The 24,838-nt window shown below is 38.5% G+C and overlaps 1 protein-coding gene and 1 pseudogene across 1 annotated transcript; one reads left to right on the top strand and one right to left on the bottom strand.

Annotated features, from left to right (window-relative positions):
- Window positions 1–19,254: 19,254 nt before the first annotated feature.
- LOC133781878 (isoflavone 3'-hydroxylase-like) lies at window positions 19,255–19,920 on the top strand (annotated as a pseudogene).
- A 1,713-nt stretch (window positions 19,921–21,633) lies between these two features.
- On the bottom strand, window positions 21,634–24,838 carry LOC133812808 (cytochrome P450 81Q32-like). Its single transcript, XM_062246625.1, has 2 exons — window positions 23,948–24,838; window positions 21,634–22,396 (listed from the first exon to the last, which is right to left on the bottom strand). Exons 1-2 carry the CDS (start codon window positions 24,821–24,823, stop codon window positions 21,770–21,772), a joined length of 1,503 nt encoding a protein of 500 aa, XP_062102609.1. The 5' UTR covers window positions 24,824–24,838; the 3' UTR covers window positions 21,634–21,769.

The raw sequence follows: 24,838 nt of genomic DNA, 5'->3' as shown, positions 1-24,838 counted from the left end.
TGGAATTTTTATTGTGTTAATTAAGTAAATATACATATATTTATATACGTAAAAAGTAAAACAGGAAAAAAAGTAAAACATGTAAAAAAAAGTGGGCTCGAATTAGGCCCAGATTTTGGTTGACTTGAGGCCCATTTTTAGGGCACGAAAAAAGCCCATTTTAAAAAATGGGCTGGCCCACTTTAGAAATATGGGCTGGCACGATCTGGGCCCGGTCCGGCCTGGCACGTGGCCCGTGTGGGCCGTGCTGGGCCTATATATTTTTATGCGGGCTGGCCCGGCCCGAATTTACCGGAGGCACGAAAAATGTGGGTCGGACCGGGCGGCCCACATTTACAGCTCTATATGGAAAGTAACTAAGGGTGGAGAATATCCAAACCAATCTAATTACACCAAACTAATTCAATCTAATTACAAAAAATTAGATATCTAATTATAATTGAATTTGATTGGATTTGAATAATTAAATTTTAATTGGATTACATCGAATAGCGGATGACACTGTCAAAATTCAATTAAAAACTAATACAATCTGACTACATATAATATAAATTAAAAAATATTTAATTACATATAATTCTTTATATACATTAAAAAAGTATTTATATTTCTTTTAATACATTATTATTTTGTGACTATTAGTTTTTTTTTTATACATTTTCATACCTAATTAGATAAGACACTACTAAAAAAAAATAAAAAATCAGTTGGGGTAGTTTTTAGCTACCGCAATTGATTTTTTCCATCAGGGTTTACGTCAGTCAGTCTCAAATCAAAGATATGGAGTGTGCTTTGCAATTGGTCTTGAGTGGCATAGCTAATGGCGTGATAAAACCTCTACCTTCAGTCATATCAATATCCACCTTGCTCACTCTCTCCCAATCAAAGCATTAGATTATTACGAGACTTTTTTGCATCTAACCGAAACATCAACTTTGTTTTCTCAAAATAACCACATCAGCATTTTTTTCTTCTAAAATACAGTTTCCTCTTCAAAACAATTGATGTTGAAGTCTAAAGTTGTGATTGTTTTTGAGATTTTTTCTTAAATACATTTTTTTTTTACTTTTTTATGATTCTTATTTTTTTTTCTTCTAAAAATACAATTTTCAAACTTTCATAATTACGAAAATATAATTTTTAGGAAAAACAACTAAAAATCAACTTAAAAACAACTCACTCGACTAACTAAATATCAACAAAAATAACGTAAACACACAAAAAAAAACCTAAAAATAACGTGGAAACAATAAAAAAAAGACAAAACTATAAAAATGTAAAAATTTCTTTAAAACTGTAAAATTGAAGAAAAAAATTGTTTGACGGTAAAAACGCAAATTTTTATAAAATATTAGTATTTTAAGTAATATTTTTTTCTTCTTAATTTTCTATTGGATCAACGCACCCTGAAGTCTAGCCCAGTACACGTTGGGTCAGGCCTTCTACGGAGCAAGCTCTACTTCAAGATAGTTTGTTGACCAACTTTATCATCTTTGACTTTTTTCAAGACTTAATTTGGGAAGAGTTAGAAAATTGGACATTGCCCATTAGATATGTCATCCACGAGTTTTCAGTACCCACTAGTAGGAAAATAAACTTCATTATATTGTTATGGGAATGAGATTAAATATCATTAATTATTGTTGGGTTGATTACACAAAGTTAATAAACTTTGTCTTATTGACAATAAAAGTATTATATTGTTAATCTTTGTATATGTGGGAAAAGAGTCAAATATCACAGTTATATGGTTTTTTTTATTTTGAATTTTCTTTGGTTTTAATGCTATGTTATAATATAAAATGTAGTTTAAAAAGTAAACTATGGTACATGGTAAAAATGGTAAAAAGTATGAGATTTAATTTCAAAATTAATTAGATATAGTATGATGATCTCTGACACTTTTTACAAGTGAGATTCTCTAACAGTTTTAGAAAGCCTTCTCTTCCTCTTTTTATAGCAATACTCACTTCCAAACAAGTTCAACATATATATACTTTATTTTTTTAGTAGACAAAATCTAAACCTTATATATTGTGACTAGTGTAACAATATTATTACATATTATATCATTCAGCCTACGATATATTGCAAAAAAAAGAGAAAAAAAACTAGATATACAGACGAATATACCATTTCATATATAAGTGTTGCAATGTGATTGAAAGATATTTTATCATAAGTGTTATTTTATGTGTATATATTCAATGGTGTTTAACTCTATTTATTAAGACTTATATATATATATGTGCGTTCTTAATTTCATATATGAGTGTACTCTTAATGGTTACTATTCATAAATGATTACTTTAATATTAATTATTAGATTAAGATCAATGTTGTATATATATATATATATAGTTGTTAATTAATATTTCTAAATATAAATTTTAATTTTTTCAAATTTTTGGAAAAGTTACATAATAAAAAAATGTGTATTTATTATAAAAATATAATATTGTAAATTTTTCATTTTTCAAATGCATGTCAATTTTTAAATATAGCTAGTGTCTTTCTTTGATTAGAAACAACATTAATTATGGAAAAAAATTAATAATAAAATTCAAAATTAATGTATAAAAAAAGTATTTACCTGTTGGTAACTTGCTATACCAAATTACTATGCTGTTACACTATCATAATTGTTAGTACCCATCAATGGGTAGTAACCATTGAGAAGTCTTCTATATATATATATAATAGAAATAGAATAAAATTTATCGTTCCACATGAGAAAAATTAAAGAAAGCAATAGAAATTGATTGTCAATTTTTTACTCATCAATATCATAGCTCTTGGCTCTTGCAATCCTTTTTATGTTCAAGCAAGGAGGAAATGATAACACATGAAATTGTTGATTACTATAGTGGATGATGGAGACTTTGTAAATGATTATTGTAAACTTATGGAATTGACTCTTCTTACATTATACTTAGACTAATAAGAAAAAGACGCAAACCGTAATTGTTTCTTTTCTGGATTGGATAGGATTTTAAAAAATTGAATGTATACGTTTTAAGATTATTCATATTTATTCTAAAATTTGTATTTTTAGATTTGTAACTATCTCATTTAATGTATAAGTTTTGTTATTTCAATCTATAAGTTTTCTGCTACAAAAAAAAAAAAAAAATCTATAAGTTTTTTTATTTGTATATATATGTTTCATTTATAAATCATAATTTTTAATTTAAAATAAATATAAATTAATTTTTAAAAATTTAGAAATATAAATTTTAATCACACGCATTGCACGCCCTGAAAAATCTTTTAGGGCACGCGAAGAGAGCCCTAAAAACTTTATTTAAATGCACTAAATGAGATCTTTTAGGACACATAGTGCAAGCCCTAAAAACTTTATTTAAAGGCACTAAATGAGATCTTTTAGGACACATAGTGCAAGCCCTAAAAATATTATTCTAGGACTCGGAACGTGCGCCCTATAAATATTCTTTTAGGGCTCGCAACCCACGCCCTAAAATACTTCACTTTTTAAGGCTTTCAAATAGAGAGTTCGGTGGGGGTGCGCCCTTGCGAGCCCTAAAAAGCCTTTTTTGTAGTCGTGTGTTAGTACGATGTAATTTTTGTCACTCACACGACACACCATCAAAAATTATTTTGATTCAACCATAAAAAATTAATAAGCTCTCGCGGACATATATATACTAGTTGCAAGTAACGTGCAATGCACGTTTGTTTAGGTTTATTTAGAAAATGTATTAATTTATTTTTATTATATATTTTAATTGTTGTTTAAATTTTAAATAAGTAAAAAGAAATAACATAAATATATTGTTATCCAAAAAATTAGAAGTGAATGACATGACAAGCATTAATTACACGTGGCTGACACCTGGAAGAATTTGTGTTCGACTATCGACCAGGAAAGCATCCCGTATCAGACGATCAGTTTTTTCCATACGACTAGCCTAGTCGTACGCACATTATATGCGGAAAAGATCTTGAGCAGTTATGATAGAATCCGAGATTTTCTCCCATGATTTCTTGAATATCCGATTGTTTAGGAAATAATATCTGTAACAATTAATGTAAATTTTCTCTGAGCTTATAAATAGAAAAGAAGGGCTCAAGGAAAAGGGATCCAATCCAAATCTGATTTTTTATATCTTGAGCTTTGAGATTAGAGAAAAACAAACGAGAATACTTGTATTTTTCATCAGAGATTAGTGAAACTCATTGAACCCTAGTTCTTTGATCACTCCTTTAAATCTCAATCTAATAACAATCTAAGTGGACGTAGGTCATTACCAGATCCTGGGGCCGAACCACTATAAAACATCATGTTCTTATTCTTTTCGTCATTACGTTCTTTTCAACGCATTCATACACGTCAAGCATATTTTGACTCCGTGTCAGTTGCCCAAATCTAGGGTCAACATTCTGGTGCTTTCATTGAGAGCTTGATTTATCACTGTTGAGAAAACCAATGGCGAAAACTGCAAGGAAAACTGGACAGGCGGTCGCCGCTGCACCATCAAACTCACCTCCTCCTCCTCCTACAAGCGTGGCTGAGGATGAGTCACATTTGGACTTTGAGGAGGAAGAAATGGATGACGCAACGCTGAAGAATACCCTGGGGGCGTTGCATGAAGAGCTGGCTAATTTGAGGGCCAGTCAAGAAAGTGCTGCTGAAATTATGACGCGGCAGTAGCAAGAGATTGAATGGCAGAGCGCGGAGTTAAGCGAAAGGCAGGCGGAGATGGACCGTCGCCAGAGTGAGGCCATGGCAGCCCTAGAGGCAGCCTTGCAATTGGCTAGGAATCAGGCTGCACCTGCCACGCACCCTGATCAACCCACAAATGGGCCACCCCACAGGGGTCCCAATCCTAGTCCTCCTATCCAACCCTTAAGTCCCCAAAGGCTCGAACAGCCTCAGGTGCCCCATGATGATGTCCCGCAGGACCCTGAGGCACAGCCTCCATCCCAAGCTGATCGCGGCAATCCCCCACATGAGAGGCAGAATAGGACCAGGCATCAGCCTCGCAGTCCTAGATGCCATAGGGGCGACGAGCCAAACCTTCTGAACAGAGGACAGCATCCTCCTAATAACAGGAGGAACTCAGAGTTAGGCTTTGCGGTCCGTGGTCCCCAACGGCATGGTAATGCACGGGAACCCAACGACCAACGCAGGCTATCCGCTAACGCTCGGGACGTTTCAGCCCGGGATGGAAATCGAGGGAACAGTCAATCCCGTCATGGTCAGTCACGATTCAGAGATGGCAATGGTTATGATGAAGCCGATTCCGGCAGAGGAAACGCCGGTCGTAGGAATGATGAAAGAGGTGGAGGCAGGAGTCAGCCACCTCAGGATGACCAACCCGACAGACGGGATGCTGGGGGGCAGCCTAGGCAAAATAACGTCTTCAACTGGCTCGGAGCTAGCGAGCAGCGGAAAAGAGACGTGGATTTGAGAGATGTGCTCAATGATCGCCGTGAGCGACATGGCGAGAACATCCCCCAGCAACAGAGGCCACAGCGATTCCTCTCGTGGTACAGGCCCAGATAGATGCCCTCAACCAGGCGGTGCAACAGCTGGTCGAGGGAAGAACATCTTATATCGACCACGACAGGAGGAAAGGCACTCCTTTCGTCCAAAGAATAACTATGGCAGAGACTCCTAGCAAGTTTAAAATGACTACGCTTCCTAAATTTGACGGGTACGGTGACCCAGTATCTCACGTCAATAAGTTCGAGATACAAATGGACATTCAGAAAGTGTCTGAAGACGCTCGGTGCAGGATCTTTCCTGCAACACTTTCTGATGCCGCACAGGAGTGGTTTTTCAAGTTCCCTCCTGCAAGCATAGTTTCCTGGGAGATGTTCGTAAGGGAGTTTTACGGACAATTCTACGCAGGTCGTGTGCATCCGACCCAGGCAAACCAGCTGGTTGAAATTCGCCAGCAAGATGGAGAATCGCTTAAGGATTACATCCAGCGCTTTATGCGAGCAGCCGCTGGAGCAAAAACGGTGGGGGACGAAGGCAAAATGATGGCCATAACCGCAGGGGTTAGGCGTCGCTCCCCCCTCTGGAAAAGCCTCCGAAAGGAAGGGGTTAGAACTACCCAGGAATTCTTGGACCGGGCTGATCGGTACATCAAACTCGAAGATGCCATTGCCGATGATGGAAAGCATCCGAGCAAGGGTAAGAAGGCTGTCGAGCCCGCCAAAGCCGCCAATGGGTCTAAACCTAACGGCAACGGCAACGGCAATGACAAGTATGGTGGAAAACGGCCACACAATGAGCCTTCCACCTCTGACAATAAACGAGCCAAGGGTAATCATTATGAACCTCGGTTCACTAACTATACTGCCCTTGTTGAGTCTCGGGGAGAGGTTTATCAGGCCACGAGTTCCAGTGTGCCCTGTAAGAAGCCTGCCCCCATTCGAAAAGATATTTTGAAAAGAGACACTTCCAAGTTCTGTCGTTATCATAACGACTACGGACATGATACCAACGAATGCAACCAGTTGAAAGATGAGATCGAGTTCCTTATTAGACAAGGACACTTGAGAAGATACGTACGGGCCTCGGGAAATTCCCAACGAGAAGCTCCAGGTGGCAATGAGCAAGCGCCCACGCACCAACGCTCGCCACCTTTGCAGCCTGCCCCTGTGACTGGCACATTATTAACCATCTGTGGAGGCCCGCACCTCGCGGGAAATAGCAGAAAGGCCAGAGAACGATACGCTCGAACTCTTCATCACGACCAGGACATCGAGATGATGACTGTGGAGGACCGCGCGCCAAAAAGGCTCGATCAGAGGAAGGTGAGATAACCTTCTCTGATAGCGATGCCCAACATGTTCGGTTCCCACATTCTGATCCGCTGGTCGTGGATATCCAAATGGCCAACATGATGGTGAAGAGAGTGCTAGTCGATACGGGAAGTTCGGTGAATATCCTGTATAAGTCTTCGCTGGAACGCATGAATTTGTCTGTCAAGGACCTGGAGCCTTGCAACCAGACGATATACAGCTTCTCTGGTGAGGGACTCGCCCCCGCAGGATCAATCAAACTACCAGTAACGACAGGTACATCGCCTGCTACCAGGACATTACTCCCTACTTTTATAGTAGTCGATTGTCCTTCGGCGTACAATGCCATCATTAGGAGGCCCATACTAGTTGATCTACGGGCCGTCACCTCCATATGGCACTTGGCCATGAAATTCCCGACAGACGCAGGAGTAGGATGCGTATTGGGAAACCAGAGGGAGGCCAGAGAGTGTTACAACGCCTCTATCGCGAAGGCAAAAAAGGGGACGTCAAAGAGCACTACCTCAGATAGGTTGCAGATGGCAATAGATACGCAAGCCCAATTCGGTGATGAAGTCACCAAATAGGGTGTTGCCCAAAGTGAGGATAGAGATCTAGATCCTCTCTTTGGGGATTTTGAAGAAAACGTTGGACCCGTCGAGGACCTGGAAGAGGTCCAACTCGACGAAAAAGACCCGGCCAGAGTCGTAAAGGTCGGGAAAAACCTAGAACCAACCACAAAGCATGCACTGGTGGAACTTTTGCGGAAGAACCAAGAAGTCTTTGCCTGGTCGCACAAAGACATGGCTGGGATAGACCCTGCAGTTATCAGCCATGTCCTGAACATAGACAAGACCTTTCCACCCGTGCAACAAAAAAGAAGGCTGCTCGATAAGGATCGATCGAGAGCCTTAAAAGAAGAAGTTGAAAGGTTAAAGGAGGATGGGTTCATCAGGGTGGCATTTTATCCATCGCGGGTCTCCAATCCAGTGCTGGTTCCCAAGCCTAATGGCAAATGGCGAACCTGTGTGGATTTTACAAACCTTAATAAAGCCTGCCCAAAGGACTGCTTCCCACTCCCCAGAATCGACCAGTTGGTCGATGCTACTGCAGGAAACGAGATCCTCTCATTCATAGATGCATATTTAGGCTACAACCAGATTAGCATGCATCCCCCTGATGAGGATCACACCAGCTTTCGGACCGATACGGGCTTATACTGCTATAAAGTAATGCCCTTCGGACTGAAAAACGCAGGTGCGACTTACCAGCGGTTAGTTAACCACATGTTTAAGGAGTTGATCGGAGTGAACATGGAGGTATACGTGGATGACATGCTGGTAAAGTCTAGAAAGGCAGAAGGACACGTGAAGGACTTGCAGGAATGTTTCGACGTATTGAACAAGTACCAAATGAAACTGAATCCTCTTAAGTGTTCCTTCGGAGTCGGATCAGGGAAGTTTTTGGGGTTTATTGTTAATTTAAGAGGAATCGAGGCCAACCCCGACAAGATAAAAGCCCTGATCGATATGAAGTCGCCCGAAAAGATCAAGGATGTACAAAGTTTGACCGGGAGGATTGCAGCCCTAAGTAGATTTATTTCGAAATCAACAGACAAATGTGTCCCTTTCTTTAATATACTTAGGGGCAATAAGAAATTTGAATGGACGGAAGGCTGCGAGTGAGCCTTCCAGGCTATAAAAACCCATATGGCACAGCCTACCGTTCTATCGAAGCCCATAGAAGGAGAAACTTTGTTTGTTTACCTGGCGATCACTGAAGTTGCTGCAAGTGCGGTACTAGTACGAGAGGAAGAAGGCGTACAAAAAGCAGTTTACTATGTAAGCAAAAGGCTAATCGGAGCAGAACAGAGGTATCCGCCCATCGAAAGGTTAGCGTATTGCTTAATTTTGGCCTCTAGGAAACTACGTCCTTACTTCCAAGCCCATCCAATCATAGTTTTGACCGACCAGCCCCTTCGACAAGTCCTCCTGAAGCCAGATGCGGCTGGGCGTCTGTTAAAATGGGCAGTCGAACTAGGGCAGTTCGATATCACATATTCACCGCGAGCAGCAATAAAAGGACAAGTCTTAGCTGATCTCATTGCGGAGTTCACCGAACTCACAGATGACGAGCAATGCAAAAAACCTAATGCACCTGACCCTCATGATGAAGCTCCCTCGTGGAAGTTCTTTACAGATGGATCGTCAAACGAATCCCACTCAGGGGCAGGAGTGATATTGATAACGCCGGAAGGGCATCGATTTCACTGTGCCATCAGGTTTGACTTCGTAGCCTCGAACAATGAAGCAGAATACGAGGCCCTCCTCGCAGGATTGAGATTGGCGAAAGACATGAATATAAAGGTGCTCGATATTTACAGTGATTCACAACTGGTGGTGAATCAAGTTCTAGGGGAATATCAAGCGCGGGGTCTAAAAATGGGGGCCTACTTAAATAAAACTCGAGATCTATTGGCACAGTTCCAAAAGTATACCCTCCAGCAGATACCTCGAGACCTGAATTCAAATGCAGTCGCCTTAGCAAAACTTGCAAGCGCTAAAGATGCTGACACTTTGAACATCGTGCCAGTAGAGAGATTGAGCGAGCCGAGCATCCGAGCAGATGTGACTAGTATGGAAATTCGGATGGGAGATACCTGGATGGCACCATACTTGGAGTATCTTACCAGTGGTGCCCTGCCAACAGATAGAAACAAAGCCAGAACTCTTCAAAGGCAAGCCGCGAGATATATACTGGTCGATGGTATTTTGTACTGAAGGGGTTATTCCATGCCACTGCTCAGATATGCCTGAGAAAGCTAAGGAACTGATGAAGGAGGTGCATGAGGGCTTCTGTGGAGATCATGCTGGGGGGCAAAGTTTGGCGAAGAAGATCCTAAGGCAGGGCTATTTCTGGCCAACGATGAAGGAAGACTCTGCGGGATACGTGCAGAAATGCGATAAGTGTCAAAGATTTTCCAAAATTCCACGCGCAGCTCCGAACGAATTAAAACAGATGCAGAGTCCATGGCCTTTTGCAGTATGGGGCATAGATCTGATTGGCTCACTGCCAACAAGAAAAGGTGGAGTAAAGTATGCAATTGTAGCCGTCGACTACTTCACCAAATGGGCCGAAGCTGAACCACTCGCCACCATAACGACCAAAAAAGCTCTTGACTTCGTCATCAAGAACATAATTTGCCGATATGGTTTGCCCCGAAAGATTGTCTCAGACAACGGAACCCAGTTTGACAGTGATCTATTTACAGACTTCTGCGAAAGGCACGGGATTATTAAAAGCTTTTCTTCAGTTGCGCATCCACAAGCAAACGGGCAGGTAGAGGCCGTGAATAAAACTCTTAAAGATACCCTGAAGAAAAGGCTTGAAGACGCTAAAGGAGCATGGCCAGAGCAGTTTCCTGAAGTCCTCTGGTCGTATAGAACATCACACCGAACAGCGACAGGTCATACCCCATTTTCCTTAGCCTACGGATATGAGGCTATGTTACCTGTCGAGTTAGATCCCCCCTCACATCGACGCATTACATACGACCAGGATCAAAACAACCAATTGATGATGGAGACCCTAGACTCAATTGATGAAATACGAGAAAGAGCCCAACTCCGAGTATCTGCATACCAGCAAAAGGTCGCTCGGTACTTTAATTCAAAAGTAAAAGAAAGAAAATTCCACGTCGGAGACCTAGTGCTACGACGAGTTTTCTTGAATACCCGCGACCCCACTGCTGGAGTACTCGGATCAAACTGGGAAGGACCGTACCAAATCGAAGAAGTCCTTCACCCAGGCACCTACAAACTTGCACGCTTGAACGGAGATCTCGTTCCACGTTATTGGAATGGAGAACACCTGCGCAAGTATTATCAGTGAACAGTCCCTTTTAAAGGACTGGCTTGTATTAAATTTTCCTTTTTTGCAAGTTTTGGAAAATCGCTTATATGGCTAATCGCTTATATATGTAAAATCCTTTTTTAGGATTCCTCGTAAAGACATGTTTAGTCCATTTTAATACGAGAATATAAGGGACTGTGCGCAGCCAGTCATTCTTGCCAACTTTTGTGAATTTATTTTTACAAGTATTTGTTCATTACGTGTGTTGTTTTGCTGTATTACAAGTGTTGAATTTCATACCGAACAGTAATGTTCGAACAGGTCGTGGTCAAGGCAAGTGACCAAGGGCCTAAAGCTCCTCGATCACTTGGGGGGCATATAAGGTACATCGATAGCAAAGCATACCATGAGGTATGTAAACACATGAACAAAATAAGTGAAAGCATGCTACAGTACTTAGAGCATTTTTCAAAATTTATGATTTTGTTAAATCAAGCGAAAGTATCATGCTAAGTTCGGTCATGCGAACAGGTATTACAATAGAAATACTATAATATCATTAAGGCAATCGTTTACACCGCAAGCATTAGTGCTCGGATGTAAATATGAAATTAAAAGGAAAAACCTTTACACTGCGAGCAGTACTGCTCGGATGTAATTGTTCAAACATATGTAAAATAAGCTGCCCATGCAGCAATAAAAGGAAATTGTCTTTACAAGTAGGCCTGTGGGCCGCAAAAATTGTGAAAAATATAATAGTTATTTTGGAACAGGAGGGTCCTTTGGAGCAGGAGCATTCTTGTCAGCTGGAGGATCAACCTTGGCACCAGCAGCAGGGGTCTTGGCCTTGGCCTTCTCTTCTGCCTCCAGCCGAGCAGTGCATTGCGCCATTAGCGACTGTTGCAAATTCTCGGCTAAGTAGTCGATTCTAGCCCCCTGGTTGTGGTTCCAGAAATCATAAAAGCTTAGGAAGGTGGCTTCCTTATACTTCTCCAGATTTCTGGCACCATCCTCCTCAAGCTATTGAATGCGCCCCTCGAGTTCCTGTACCTGCTCCCCGAGCCTTGTCACCTCATTTCTGCTGGCGGTCAGATCAAGAATGTACTGCTTACACTCTTGGGTATTGAGGACAACACTCTCCTTCCATTTTTTCCGCTCCTCGAAGGCTTTATCTCGGGCCTCTTCACTCTCCTGAAGCTCCCGGGTAAGAGTGGATTAGTGCTCGCATAGCTGCTCGTTCAGCTTAGCCAACTCCTTGTTCTCCACAAGCAGCTTATTTTTTCCTCGAGCAGCTTTGTCTTCTCATCCTCAAGCGCTTGCTTAGCCTGGGCAAGCCTGGAGTCAAAGTTCTTCTCTCGAGAGACCATTGGCCCAGCTCGACGCCAGCTAGCAGTTAAGGAAAAAAACCCCTGAAGAAAGGAAGAAATGGGTTAAGAAAGGAAGTTTAGCATAAATGACAAAGCAGCAAACGACTACTTACACTAGTTATCTCGTTCAGCCCTCTGTTAATGATTTCGTTGATGTCCATTGTGGCAGTGTCATTGATGGCGACCTGGGAGCGCTTGTGCTTGGAGAGCCGATATATTCTCTCCCTGGCCATGCTAACTGTGTGGCTGGGCAGGGAGCCTTCGGAAAAATGGTTCGTGGTCTCTTTGTCTATGGCCTTCGAGGAGGACCGAGGATCAGTAGGAGTGGGAGTTTGCTGCTCAGGAGCAGGCGGACGTGTTAAGTCCTCTTTGGAGGGGGCGTCAGTGGGAGCATCTTCTGTTCGGGCTTTCTTCGAAGGGGTCTTGCTACTTTCCCCTCGAGCCCTTTTGCCGTCCTTCTTCGGGACAGAAGCTTCGGCAGCAGCTTGGTAGTGTGCAAAGAAGTCCCCGGAGTCCATGCCTGCACAAAGAATAAAATTTCAAACAATGAGATTAAAGAATCACAAAGAAACAGAAGTTAGAGTATAAGAGTTGCAAAAGTAAGGTACCCGAGCTACACCTACTGGTCGTAAAATTATCTACAGAACTACCTAGTTCCTGGAAGAAATCTGAATTTAAAGAAGGAGCGTTCCTAAAGTTGCCATCCCCATAAAATAGGTGGATGGGAATTGGCAAGTTATTTAAAAACGAGAATGGTGTACCGTATACATCCGACGAGTCGTCAGACTGTTCGGCAGGCTTAGCAGCCTTTTGTTTCCCCTTGCCCTTGGGGACCGACGGTTCTGCTGCTCGGTGGGTAGCAGCAGGTTCCCTGATTGTAACCCCAGTTGGCCTCCTCCTAGGAGGAGGTGACTGAGGTTGCTGCTCGGGACCCTGCTCACGTCCCCTAGGATGGACACCACCCGTCGCAAGTTCACTGGTCGCAGGTGGGGAGCCCTTAAGGCCAACCAACCTAAGGTTAGCCTCGGTGATCAAATTTTTTACACTCTTAGCAGCATTGGACATACTGGGTAAAAGTGCTACCCTCGACTCCATTCTTGGAGTGGGGGTCGGGCGCAACCATGGACCTGAAATACAGTGGAACAGTAGAGTATTATGACAAGAAAAATTTTAAGGGCAAGAACTACTAGTTTAAGGCTCGTTATTCCCCTTACCTCCTCGGGTGAATGCCAGGTTATCCGCAGCAATGTCAGGTGTGAGAAAGTACTCCAGATGATACTTCCCCACATTGGAGATATGGGTGGTCTAGGACAGGAAGGTGCGTCCGGTCTCTTGATGGCAAGAATGGAAGAACCCCGTACCGTCTTGGTTGGGGTTGGACTTGAGGTCAAATAGATAATTGACCTCATGAGGGGAGGGGGCTGGCCATTTCATGAGTTTGTAAAGGATATAGAGCGTGGTCAGCATCCTATATCCGTTCGGGGTAATCTGAAAAGGGGCCACCCCGAAGTAATTAACCACCCCTTGAAAAAATGAATGCAGAGGCAGGGTGGCACCTGCCTCAAGGTGGTATCTTGACCAGGCGCTATAAGCCCCCCCTGGCAGGTTGGCTCGCTGGTCGATGGTAGGTCTGACTAGGGTCACCCCCGTCAGATTATACTTAGTTAAATAATTGGAAACCATAAGAATGGTCACCGTGCTCGGAGATACCACGTGCCATTCGACAGCCGGCTGGTTGGCATGACGAGGACGGGCACGTGCCTGAACTTCGATCTCGGGAGGGAATTCCCCTCGACCACTGGTCGAGGGGGCGTCAGTAGAAGGCTGACTTTGAGAAGGGTCGCGTCTTTTTCTGGCCTTGGTTTTTGTTCTGGCCATTTTCTGGGCAGGAGCTGGTGGAGGATTTGGGTTAGAGTGTGAAAATGGGATTTCTGGAATCAATGTGGATGGATTCTCTTCGCCTTCGAGCAGTTGGGCTAAGAGTTCGTCTTCGATAGGTCTCTCCCCCCCCCCCCCCCCCAAGGGTCTTGCATATGAACTGCAAACAGACAATGGAGGAGATAAGACACAATCCACGAAGTAGTGTGGGGAAGCTGGGATAACGTTGCTCGTGCCTAAATAGCCAGCAGCATCCTAATCCTACGATAACTTCAACGTGGGAAAATAAAAAAAAAAGGGAAAGAATAACGTTTTCTGAAAAAAACTTTTTTCAACTCCTAGAGGGCGAGAAAAAAATTCAGTTTTTTTTTTCCGTCTAGCTTAAAGGTTGAATCTTTCGACAACCTAACGTCCCAAATCAGAAACTCTATCTATCAAAGTATTGATCTAACCCATACAAAGTATAAAGACGCATTTCTACATACTATTAGGCGGTTTATACCAAAAACCCTAAAAACCCTATTCAAGAGCGCAGGCACATCATAGTAGAAAAATAGCATGCATGGTGTAATACAGATCTTAAAGGAACAAAGTTCTTACCTGGGCAAAATGAAGATTCGAAGGAAGGTGAAAACTTGAATCGGAAGACCTGCGACACGACGTCGGACTGGTTTTCGAAGCTCTGAACACTGGTGCGAGTTCTTGAAGATTTTAGCAAAGTTGATGGGTAAAAATTTCTTGAAAGAGAAGAAAGACCTACTTATAAAAAGCGAAGGGACAGCCAAAAGGCGGTAATCATCACTTCCCACTTTCGAAACGCGGGGAAGTGGACAAGCCGTCAAAATTATCTTTTTGGAAGCTGAAAAGGTTTGATTAAACATAATTATGTCACGATTTCCAAGAACACACGGGGGTTCTGACAAACATCGTGGGGATATGAACGGTTGTTCCATTAAGTTTCTTCATTGTTAGTCGCAACAAACAAACTTGGGGGGCAAATGTTATCCAAAAAATTAGAAGTGAATGACATGGCAAGCATTAATTACACGTGGCTGACACCTGGAAGAATTTGTGTTCGACTATCGACCAGGAAAGCATCCCGTATCAGACGATCAGTTTTTTCCATATGACCAGCCTAGTCGTACGCACATTATATGTGGAAAAGATCTTGAGCAGTTATGATAGAATCCGAGATTTTCTCCCATGATTTCCTGAATATCCGATTGTTTAGGAAATAATATCTGTAACAATTAATGTAAATTTTCTCTGAGCTTATAAATAGAAAAGAAGGGCTCAGGTAAAAGGGATCCGATCCAAATCTGATTTTTTATATCTTGAGCTTTGAGATTAGAGAAAAACAGACGAGAATACTTGTATCTTTCATCAGAGGTTAGTGAAACTCATTGAACCCTAGTTCTTTGATCACTCATTTGAATCTCAATCTAATAACAATCTAAGTGGACGTAGGTCATTACCAGATCCTGGGGCCGAACCACTATAAAACATCGTGTTCTTATTCTTTTCGTCATTACGTTCTTTTCAACGCATTCATACACGTCAAGCATATTTTGACTCCGTGTCAGTTGCCCAAATCTAGGGTCAACATATATTATAAAAAATTAAGCTAAAACATTGTTTATAGCCTAAAAAAATATGATATGTTTACATATAAAAATATGGTGTATTCTAGTTTTAAAGTAAACTATTTGATGTTGTTTATTAGTTTCAAATTTAGTGTTTACAATAATTTAAATTTTGGTATTTTTTTTATGTTTTGATTTATATACAATATATGGTAATTCTAGTTTTAAAAAAAAATATTCAATATAATAAAATATTCAAAAACTCTCAATTAAAAACTATGAATCCGACAAGTTTATTTGATATAATTTTAATTATTTAATTTAAAAAATTTTGAAGTCAATAAAAAGTTATATATTGTTTACCCAAAAAAGATTCGCATTATGACGTGGCAGGATTAGTACGCATGAGGGATGCACGTGGCTATTTATGCGGCTATGTTTTGGTCGACCATCGACCAGCAAAGAATTCGCGTGACAGAAGACATATTTTGTAAGCGACCAAGATTGAAAGTAGCTTTTCAATTATTTCTAAAGATATTAGATCTTATATTTGTGTAATTTTTATTTGTCTATTTTTATTCAAATATGCTTGAATTAAATGTATTCAAGACCCATCAATCCATAAGATAAGGATGTACATATATAATTAATGCCTAAAAGATAAGGAGAGATGTCCATATATAATCAATGCCTTAATTTGAAAAGAAAGCACATGACAAATTTATGATTGTATCGATATATATTCATTTTGGGTTTTTTTGTTATACAGTCCATCATGACACAATGACTGTAACGCCCCAAACTCCAGGGACTGTTACGGTGTGCCTTGTAAACAGTGCTAAACTCGCTAATCGAGTCATTTGGCCAAAAACGTGTAACTAAGTATGATTAGCGGTTTAGGGATTAAACATTTTGGTTAAGATGTAACGTTTCACTAGAACGTTTAATATATATATACATTGGGATCCCGAAAATATAGTTTCAGAGTCTATTACAGAAAATATTTACAACAGGCCGTTCTAAGCGGCAAAACAGGGTTCAACCTTAGTTCCACTTTAAACCTCGGCTGTGGAGGACGAGCAGCTGCATATGTACACATCATCACATAAGCTCTTCAACTCAAGGATGGTCCAGCTTCCTCTTGCCTTTACCTGCACCACATAGCACCCGTGAGCCGAAGCCCAGCAAGAAAACACAATATAACATGATATAATATCAACATTAACCATAATAGCCATTCGGAACCAACGGTCCATACAGATGGGTGACAATAGCCAAAAGTCACAATAATGAGCATAGCTCCCTCTAGCCATGTGACAATAGGGTCACCAGGGCTTAACTGACAAATGATTCTTTCATAAGCTTGGTTAGGATAGGTGCATGGTGATTAGTCACCAACATAACCATCCTCTCGACCCTAGAGTCGTAACTAAGGACAGCGTCCCCCAGCCATGTGACAAACAGTCACCGGGGTCATATACCTTGGCTGATGATCATCTGGTCTTAGACCAGGCAAGCGCTTATAGTTTTCATTGACTTCCAGTTGGTCCAGCATTAATACCCCATATGAGTCATTCAATGCCGACCTCGATTAGATCTAATCTCCATTTGGCCCGGCGTTTACAACGCACTGCCACTTCTGACCCTTGGGTCAGTGAAACACGACCAGTGCTCAGCCCGTTGTGAACTTAACTAATAAGTCACAGCTTCACAGACGGATCTGACACCATTGTCGATTCTGACTAATAAGTCAGCGCCATACACAGGTAAGCCATGCCACCAAACATATATCACATGTCTATTATCCATAAACAAGGTATTCAGCATGCTTACTTAACAGGTATTAGTACAATTAGGACTATGCATAAACACAGAGGCTCAAGCTCTGAACGATATCATATACAGTATACAAAGCATGTCCTAATCACATGTTTCTCAAGCATCATATGCATAATATTCCACAATCCAACATGCACCAATAATAGCCATGCATGTCACGTTCAATAATCAACCAACATGCATCAAGAATAGCCATACATGTCATACTCAGTAATCAACCAACATGCATCAATAATAGCCATGCATGTCATACTCAATAATCAACCAACATGCATCATTAATAGCCATGCATGTCACATATACACAGGGTGCAGTTTTCTTACCTCAAAGTCGAGCTAGAACGATTAAAAGAACGACCCTTGAGAACGATCAACTTTTAGTCCTTTAGCGGTCACCTAGTCATAACCAAATATAGGATACCATCAATAAAAAAATGATCAACACAAGTTCCCAAACCATTATCTAGCCTCCGGGACATCAATCCCCACTTAACCCAGTAGTAGGATCAACCCCGAGGCCTATGGTAAGCATCCCTAAGCTAAAAACACAATTTTGGTCAAATCTGCCCTGATGGGCCGCGGCTCACCAGAGCCATGCCGCGGATCATCTCCCTGACAGAGGCATTTTTGCCTCAGAAGCCACCTTAGGCCGCGGCACACAAAAGCCAGGCCGCGACTCATTACCCAGATCAGCTAAAAACCAGCAACGCACCAGCTCGACCTCCCCTGCATATTCCCTTAGAACCAAGCCTTCAAACCAGTTCCAAACCTTCTCCAAACACACAATTAAACCTCTAAACATCACCCATAACTCCTCCTCATCAAAACCCAATCAAACATGCACAAAAACTCCCCTTGATTCCCACTTTTTACATCAAAAACCTTAAGCTGAAAACCAAAAGGAAAACAGAGCATAATCTGAATTCAATGGCTAGAACTCACCTTAAAAACGATTTTGAATCCCCTTAAATGTCTGAATCAAGTTCCCTAGCTCCCGCCTTTGATCTCCTAGCTCAACTCCTCAATTTGGGCTCTCAAAATTCAAAGAAAAGTGAAGGGAGAAGCTTGTACGGGAAGAAAGGGAGAGAGGATGAGGAGGTGAGGATAGGCTCTGTTTTGGTTCTGTTTTTCTACAGCCTTAAAGTCATACATATCCAAACCCAAATGACCAAAATACCCTTAAGCCACTTAAAGCCTCTAACACCATTCCAAGGGTAAAATTGGTACTTTCCACCTATCCCGTTAATCATAATTAACGCTCTCCAATTCCTGCTATCCTCAATATTCTCAAATACCAATAAATCATATCCCATTACCCTTTTATTCCCGGTAATGCTCTAATCATCAAAATGACCCCGAGACTCACCCCTTGCCCCGAACTTAAACCTGTTATGACTAGACCGAACACTTACATTTCATGATCGTCTCATGCCGAATAGCTCGAACCAATCCACCTTATAATGTGGCCATATTAATTAATCACAATCATGCACCAAAAATACACAATTACGCCCACAGTGGCCAAATTACCAAAATGCCCTCATAATTAAAATATGAACCCATATGCATGCATTCACCATCATATAATAATATAATTCACGTAAACATGCATATAATCATTAAATATTATAATAAATCAATTATGGCCCTCCCGACCTCCTAATCAAGATTCTAAACCTTATTAGAAAATTTGGGCATTACAGTGACATTTATTTATACATATCACTTGTTAATTAATTCTTTTGGATTTTGTTATGGCAATCAAATTTAGTGTGTTTTAATTAGTATCCGACTATTTATCATAAGACATATCAATATCATGTTTTTTTTCCACACAATAATAAAAACATTCATGAAGTGTCTTATTTTAATGGGCAACAGTTAATAATGATATAGGAATTGAATATTTTGTATACTTCTATATAACCTGTATATAATTTTATCTTCTTTATATAATTAATTTTTCAATACTAATAATAAACTTGTTTTTTTTAGATATTACTACTTGCAGGAATGGAGACTTCTGCTGTGACATTGGAATGGACAATGTCCAATCTACTATATCATCCTCACGTTTTACAAAAACTTAGAGCTGAGCTCGATTCTCAAATTGGTCAACAACAATGGGTGGATGAATCAGATCTCTCTAAACTATCTTATCTTGAAAATGTTATTTCGTAAACTTTACGATTGTACCCAATAGCTCCGCTCCTTATACCACACTATTCCTCTAATGACTGCACTATTAGTGGATTTGATGTACCACGTGACACAATGGTAATTGTAAATACATGGGCCATACACAGAGACCCTAAGTTATGGGAAGACGCAGAGAGTTTCAAAGCTGAGAGGTTTGAGAGTAATCATGAGAATGAAAGATATAAATTAATGCCATTTGGATTTAGGAGACGAGCTTGTCCTGGTATTGGCCTGGCTCAACGTGTAATAGGTTTAACATTGGGGTCATTGATTCAGTGCTTTGAGTGGGAGAGGGTTAGTAAGGAGAAAGTTGACATGGCTGAAGGTAAATGACTCACTATGCCTAAACTCGTGCCATTAGAGGCATTGTTGAAAGCTCGCCCCATCATGAATATCATCCTCTCAGAGTCCATTGAAGAAATTTAACATTTGTTAATGGCTAAATACTTTCACTAGATAGGGTTCTTTCCATGGAATAATACAATATATATGTTTAGTATATAATAATTATATATATTCTACCATAGTAATAAAATATAACTTAGTCTCTTTTACTCTCATTCTCACTTTCTTGGCTATGAATATATCACCGGTTGTAAAATTTCACATATAATCATGTATCAATACATAAAAAAAAAAAAAAAGAGTAGTTTACGGTGAAAATATCCTAAGTTCTACACTTTGTAACACGTTAATACATAATTATTTGTTTTTTTAGGGCTAAAATACATTAAGTCAGTATTTATTTGTTGTCTACCTGGTCGTTGAATCCTAAGTAATCGCCTACATGGGTCCAGATCATTTATTTCAAAATTTATCTAAATCTTAAATAATCAAATAAAAATTATTTAAAATCTAATAAAATATTCAAATTATTTAAAATTCATATTTTAAGGGTTTCGTTTAAAATTATTTAAATTCTAAAAAATTAGAAAACTTTATCAAGAAAAGAAAAAAAAAAATCTGAATCGATTTTTGGGTTTCATCTTCATCTTCATCGACTTGGTATGGATCATCATCCAATCCGAAGAAGAAGGCATGCGTTGAGGTGGCGGGTAGGATGATAGCACATACAAAGATAAGATTTTATGGAGAAACAGAGTAATTTATTATAATTATCTTTGATTTAAAGAAGTTACTAAGTAATATTAATATTTTAACCATTTATTATTATCATCAATTTTTTTTAATAATTTAGCACTGTTTTTTAGATGGAAAAAAGAAGGTAAATAATTAATTTCAAGATAGCATAATTTGTATAGAAATTATATATAAAATATACATATATATATAAAAAAAATGTATAGATATTATTGAAAATTATCAATTTGACTTCCTTGATTTAAGTTCATTTCTAAGTTTAACCTTCAGCTTTTGAAGAAACTAAAAAATAACAAAAAAGTATTAAAAGCTTACTCCTTCTATCTGTTTTTAGTAAAAAAAAAAAAAAAAAAAATCAAAATACAAAAATATTTTTACTTAAAATACATTAATAGATATTTTATATAAATAATCTATAAAGTTTATTAATAATATCTAAATCCAAAATGAAATATACTTATTTTTGCTTTAGTTTTAGTTTGGAATTTTATTTATTAATTTTATTAATCAAGTTTATAAATTGTTTTTTTTAAAATATATTAATGAACACAAAAAAATGACACACATATTTTGAATTTTAGGTTTTGTTAAATATTTATAAAAGAAATACATATATATATATATATATAAATATATTTTAAGTGAGCATTGCAGTTTTGTTTTACATAAAATACTAATTTTTGCTAAAAATTACAGTCAATTTTTTTTTTCTTTCACTTTTACGGTTTTAAGGAAATTTTTACATTTGTATGATTGTCTTTTTTTCTTTTTTTGTGTTGTTTTCACATTGTTTTTAGGTTTTTTTATTGATGTTTAGTTATTATGACATATATTTATATTATTTTTGTTAATTTTTTGTTGATCCTTGTTTTCAAGTTGTTTTTTGGTAGTTTTTCCTAAAAATTGTATTTTCGTAAATATGAAACTTTAAAGATCGCATTTTTTAAAACTTGAGTGCGTATTTTTGAAGAAAAAAAATAAAAACCGTAAAAAAACAAAACAAAAACAAGTGCACATGCATGGCTAAGAAAATAAGAGTAAGAATAGAAAAACTAAGTTATTATATTACTTATGAAAAACTTATAAATTTAATTATTCTATTAAAAATACATATATAATAGCCTTAGAAAAGTACATTACCTAGACAAAGTATTAAATTAGTCTTTAACAAATTTTAAATTTCATCAATGGGTTTCGAGAGGAGATTCATGATGGGGCGTGCTTTACATAAGGCCTCCAATCCCACAACTTTAGGCATAGTGAGTCCTGTACCTTCTGTCATGTCAACTTTTTCCTTGCTAACCTTCTCCCACTCAAAGCATTGGATCAATGACCCCAATGTTAAACCTACTACACGTTGGGCCAATCCAATACCTGGACAAGCCCGTCTTCCAACTCCAAATGGCATTAACTTATACCCTTGACTCTCACCATTATTCTCAAACCTCTCGGGCTTGAAACTCTCTGCGTCCTCCCATAACTTAGGATCTCTGTGTATGGCCCATGCATTCACTAATATCATTGTATCACGTGGCACATCAAATCCACCAATGGTGCAATCGTTGGAGGAATAGTGAGGCACAAGGAGTGGGGTTGCTGGATACAATCGTAAGGTTTCAGAAATTACATTTTGAAGGTAAGGCAGTTTGGAGAGGTCAGATTCGTCCACTAACTGTTGTTGACCAACTTGAGTATCTAGCTCATCTTTGACTTTTTGCAAGACGTGAGGATGGTTGAGCAAATTGGACATTGCCCATTCTAGTGTCACAGCTGATGTATCAGTTCCAGCCAATAATAATATCTATATATATATATACGCACATATAAAAAAATAAGTTTATCGTTAGTAAGGAATTAATAGTAAAAGGAAGATAAAAACGTGTTCACTAAGGATTTAATTTTTTTTAGTTGGTGTCTAATCATTTAAAATAAAATAAGATACTCTAGTGATATATTTATTTGACACAAATACTATTTGAATTATGAGCCACTTGTGCCTAGTTTAAGTGGTTGGGTGTGTGAGTGTGCGTGGTAGGAGGAGTTAAAATCTTAATATATATATATATATATATATATATATCTCTAATATTGGGGGACGAAATTAATTTACACCAAAAAACGTATATAGACACCCATCTACACATAAAATAATTAATTTGTTTTATTAATTTAGCCCTCACATTTTTATCTTATTCACTTGCTTTTATTTTTTGAGATAATTTTTTTTTTGTCTCCATATCTTTATAAATTCCTTCTTTTTATATTAGTGTTTGAAAATAATTACTATACATTGTTTCTAACTAACTATTGGATGATAATGTATAAATAGGATTAAAAAATTCTTCACAATAATAAATTCTAATTTATCAAATATTTATTTACTCCATTAAAAAAAATTATTCACTATGTTCCTATTTTTTCTTTTCACTCTTTCAATAAATCAAAACTTTTTTTAAATAATACCCTTTCATTTTTTTTAAAAATAAAAATATAAATAAAATACAATTTATTTAATTTTATCATTTTGGTTTTTATATTCTCATTTTTTTAAAAAAAAAATATATGTAAAGTCATATTAATATAAAAATTTCAAATAAATTATAAAAAAAATGTGTATATAAATTTATTATATTAAACACTATATTATTATATTTTTAAAACAGTATATATTCTCTCCATAAAATACTTTTTTTGAAATACTTATCATAAAAACTTAGTAAGTATAGGTAGTGAGTTAAAAACCGAATAATTTTCCATACATAATTTTTTTAATTTTACATAGTTTTGTTATATCTTTTCTTTTTTAGTCTTTTTATGTCTAAAGATTTAGAATATTATTATTTATGTATTTTTTAATAAAAAATAGTAGAAATAGTATCTCAACAAAATATTGGATGCCGATTATTTATATATTCACATATATATTTATAATTATTGAATATTCTTCTATGCAATTATTAATCCTTATTATTATTAATAATAAGATTTTGTCTAATAAATAATTGAATAGAAACATATAACCCATAATTAATAATAAGATTTTGTCTAATAAATATTTGTATAGAAACATATAAAAAAATAGAATTGCTAAGGAATATTTTTGTGTCCAATGCTATAAAAAAATGTCTTATTATTATTATTATTAGTATAATCTAATATCGAGTATTACTCATTAGAATTTAATAACTAAAGAAAATGATAATTCAAATAGTATTCAAAACCTTAAAATATCAAATATCAATATTAAAATAGAATTTTAAAATCATATTATTATTATTATTATTAAAACCAATAGAATTTTATCAAAAATAAAAAAGTATAAAAAGTAACCAGGAAAAATAGAAAATATTACCAGTACGAAGCCTTTGATGATTTGGTCGGTATAATATTCCGGTTGAGACTCCTGCAGAGAGAGTAAATGGTCGATCATGGTGTTCCGATTCTCATCTTTGCTACTCCGAATCTCTTCGATCAATCCCTGCAAGAACGAGTCTGCCCTCTTCGCAAGCCTCTTCACCTTCTTCTCAAAACCATTCGGAATCCAATTCAATATCGGCAAAAAATCTGCCGGATTCCCAGCTCCGCCCTTCTCGAAAACCTCTGTCATAATCTCCCGAAAATGCCGAGCTTCCTCCTCATCCGTGACGTCATCGCCGTAGTAGCGTTTTCCGGCCATCATTCTCATTATGATGTTGAAAGTAAGCTCCGGCAACATCGATTTCAGCTCCACTCTTGGCGAGATTTTTCGAAGGAGTCGCCTAATCTCGTCTTTACGGATGTCGAGGAAGAGGTTGAGACGGGTGGAGGAGAAGATCTCGACGGCCCCGATCCGGCGGAGGTTCCGCCAGTGGTCGCCGTAAGGGGAGGCGACGATGGTGGTGTAGTTGTAGCTCACGTGCTTGCCCATGATGAGAGGTGGGCGGTTGGCCAAAACGATGTCGTTTTTGGTGAAGCATTCCTCTACGGCAGCTGGGGATGACACAACGACCACGCGGCGTGTTCCGAACCAGAGGGAGTAAACGTCGCCGTATTTGGAGGAGAGACCATGCAGAGCTCGGTGGAGTGGTGGTTTGAGGAGATGGAGGTGGCCGATTATGGGGTAGGAGGGCGGTGATGGTGGTAGGTTTTTGTAGTGTCGTTTCTTGGTTTGGAAGAAGAGCTTGTAAGCCAAGAGGACGAAGATAAAGGAGAGAGATGCGTACAGTAATGGATCCTGAATCTGATCCATCTTAGATGGATCGTT

This window comes from Humulus lupulus, chromosome 1 (assembly GCF_963169125.1).
Source record: "Humulus lupulus chromosome 1, drHumLupu1.1, whole genome shotgun sequence".
Taxonomy (NCBI): Eukaryota; Viridiplantae; Streptophyta; class Magnoliopsida; order Rosales; family Cannabaceae; genus Humulus; species Humulus lupulus.
Note: the sequence above shows the minus strand (reverse complement) of the source record. Positions and strands in the feature narration are given on the sequence as shown.

Excerpts from the sequence above, each read along its gene's own strand:
- LOC133812808 (XM_062246625.1), bottom strand. The coding sequence starts at position 24,823 with ATGGATCAGATTCAGGATCCATTACTGTACGCATCTCTCTCCTTTATC. Across the intron at positions 22,397-23,947 it reads TCATCAAAGGCTTCGTACTG|ATATTATTATTGGCTGGAAC; the intron begins GTAATATTTTCT and ends ATATATATATAG.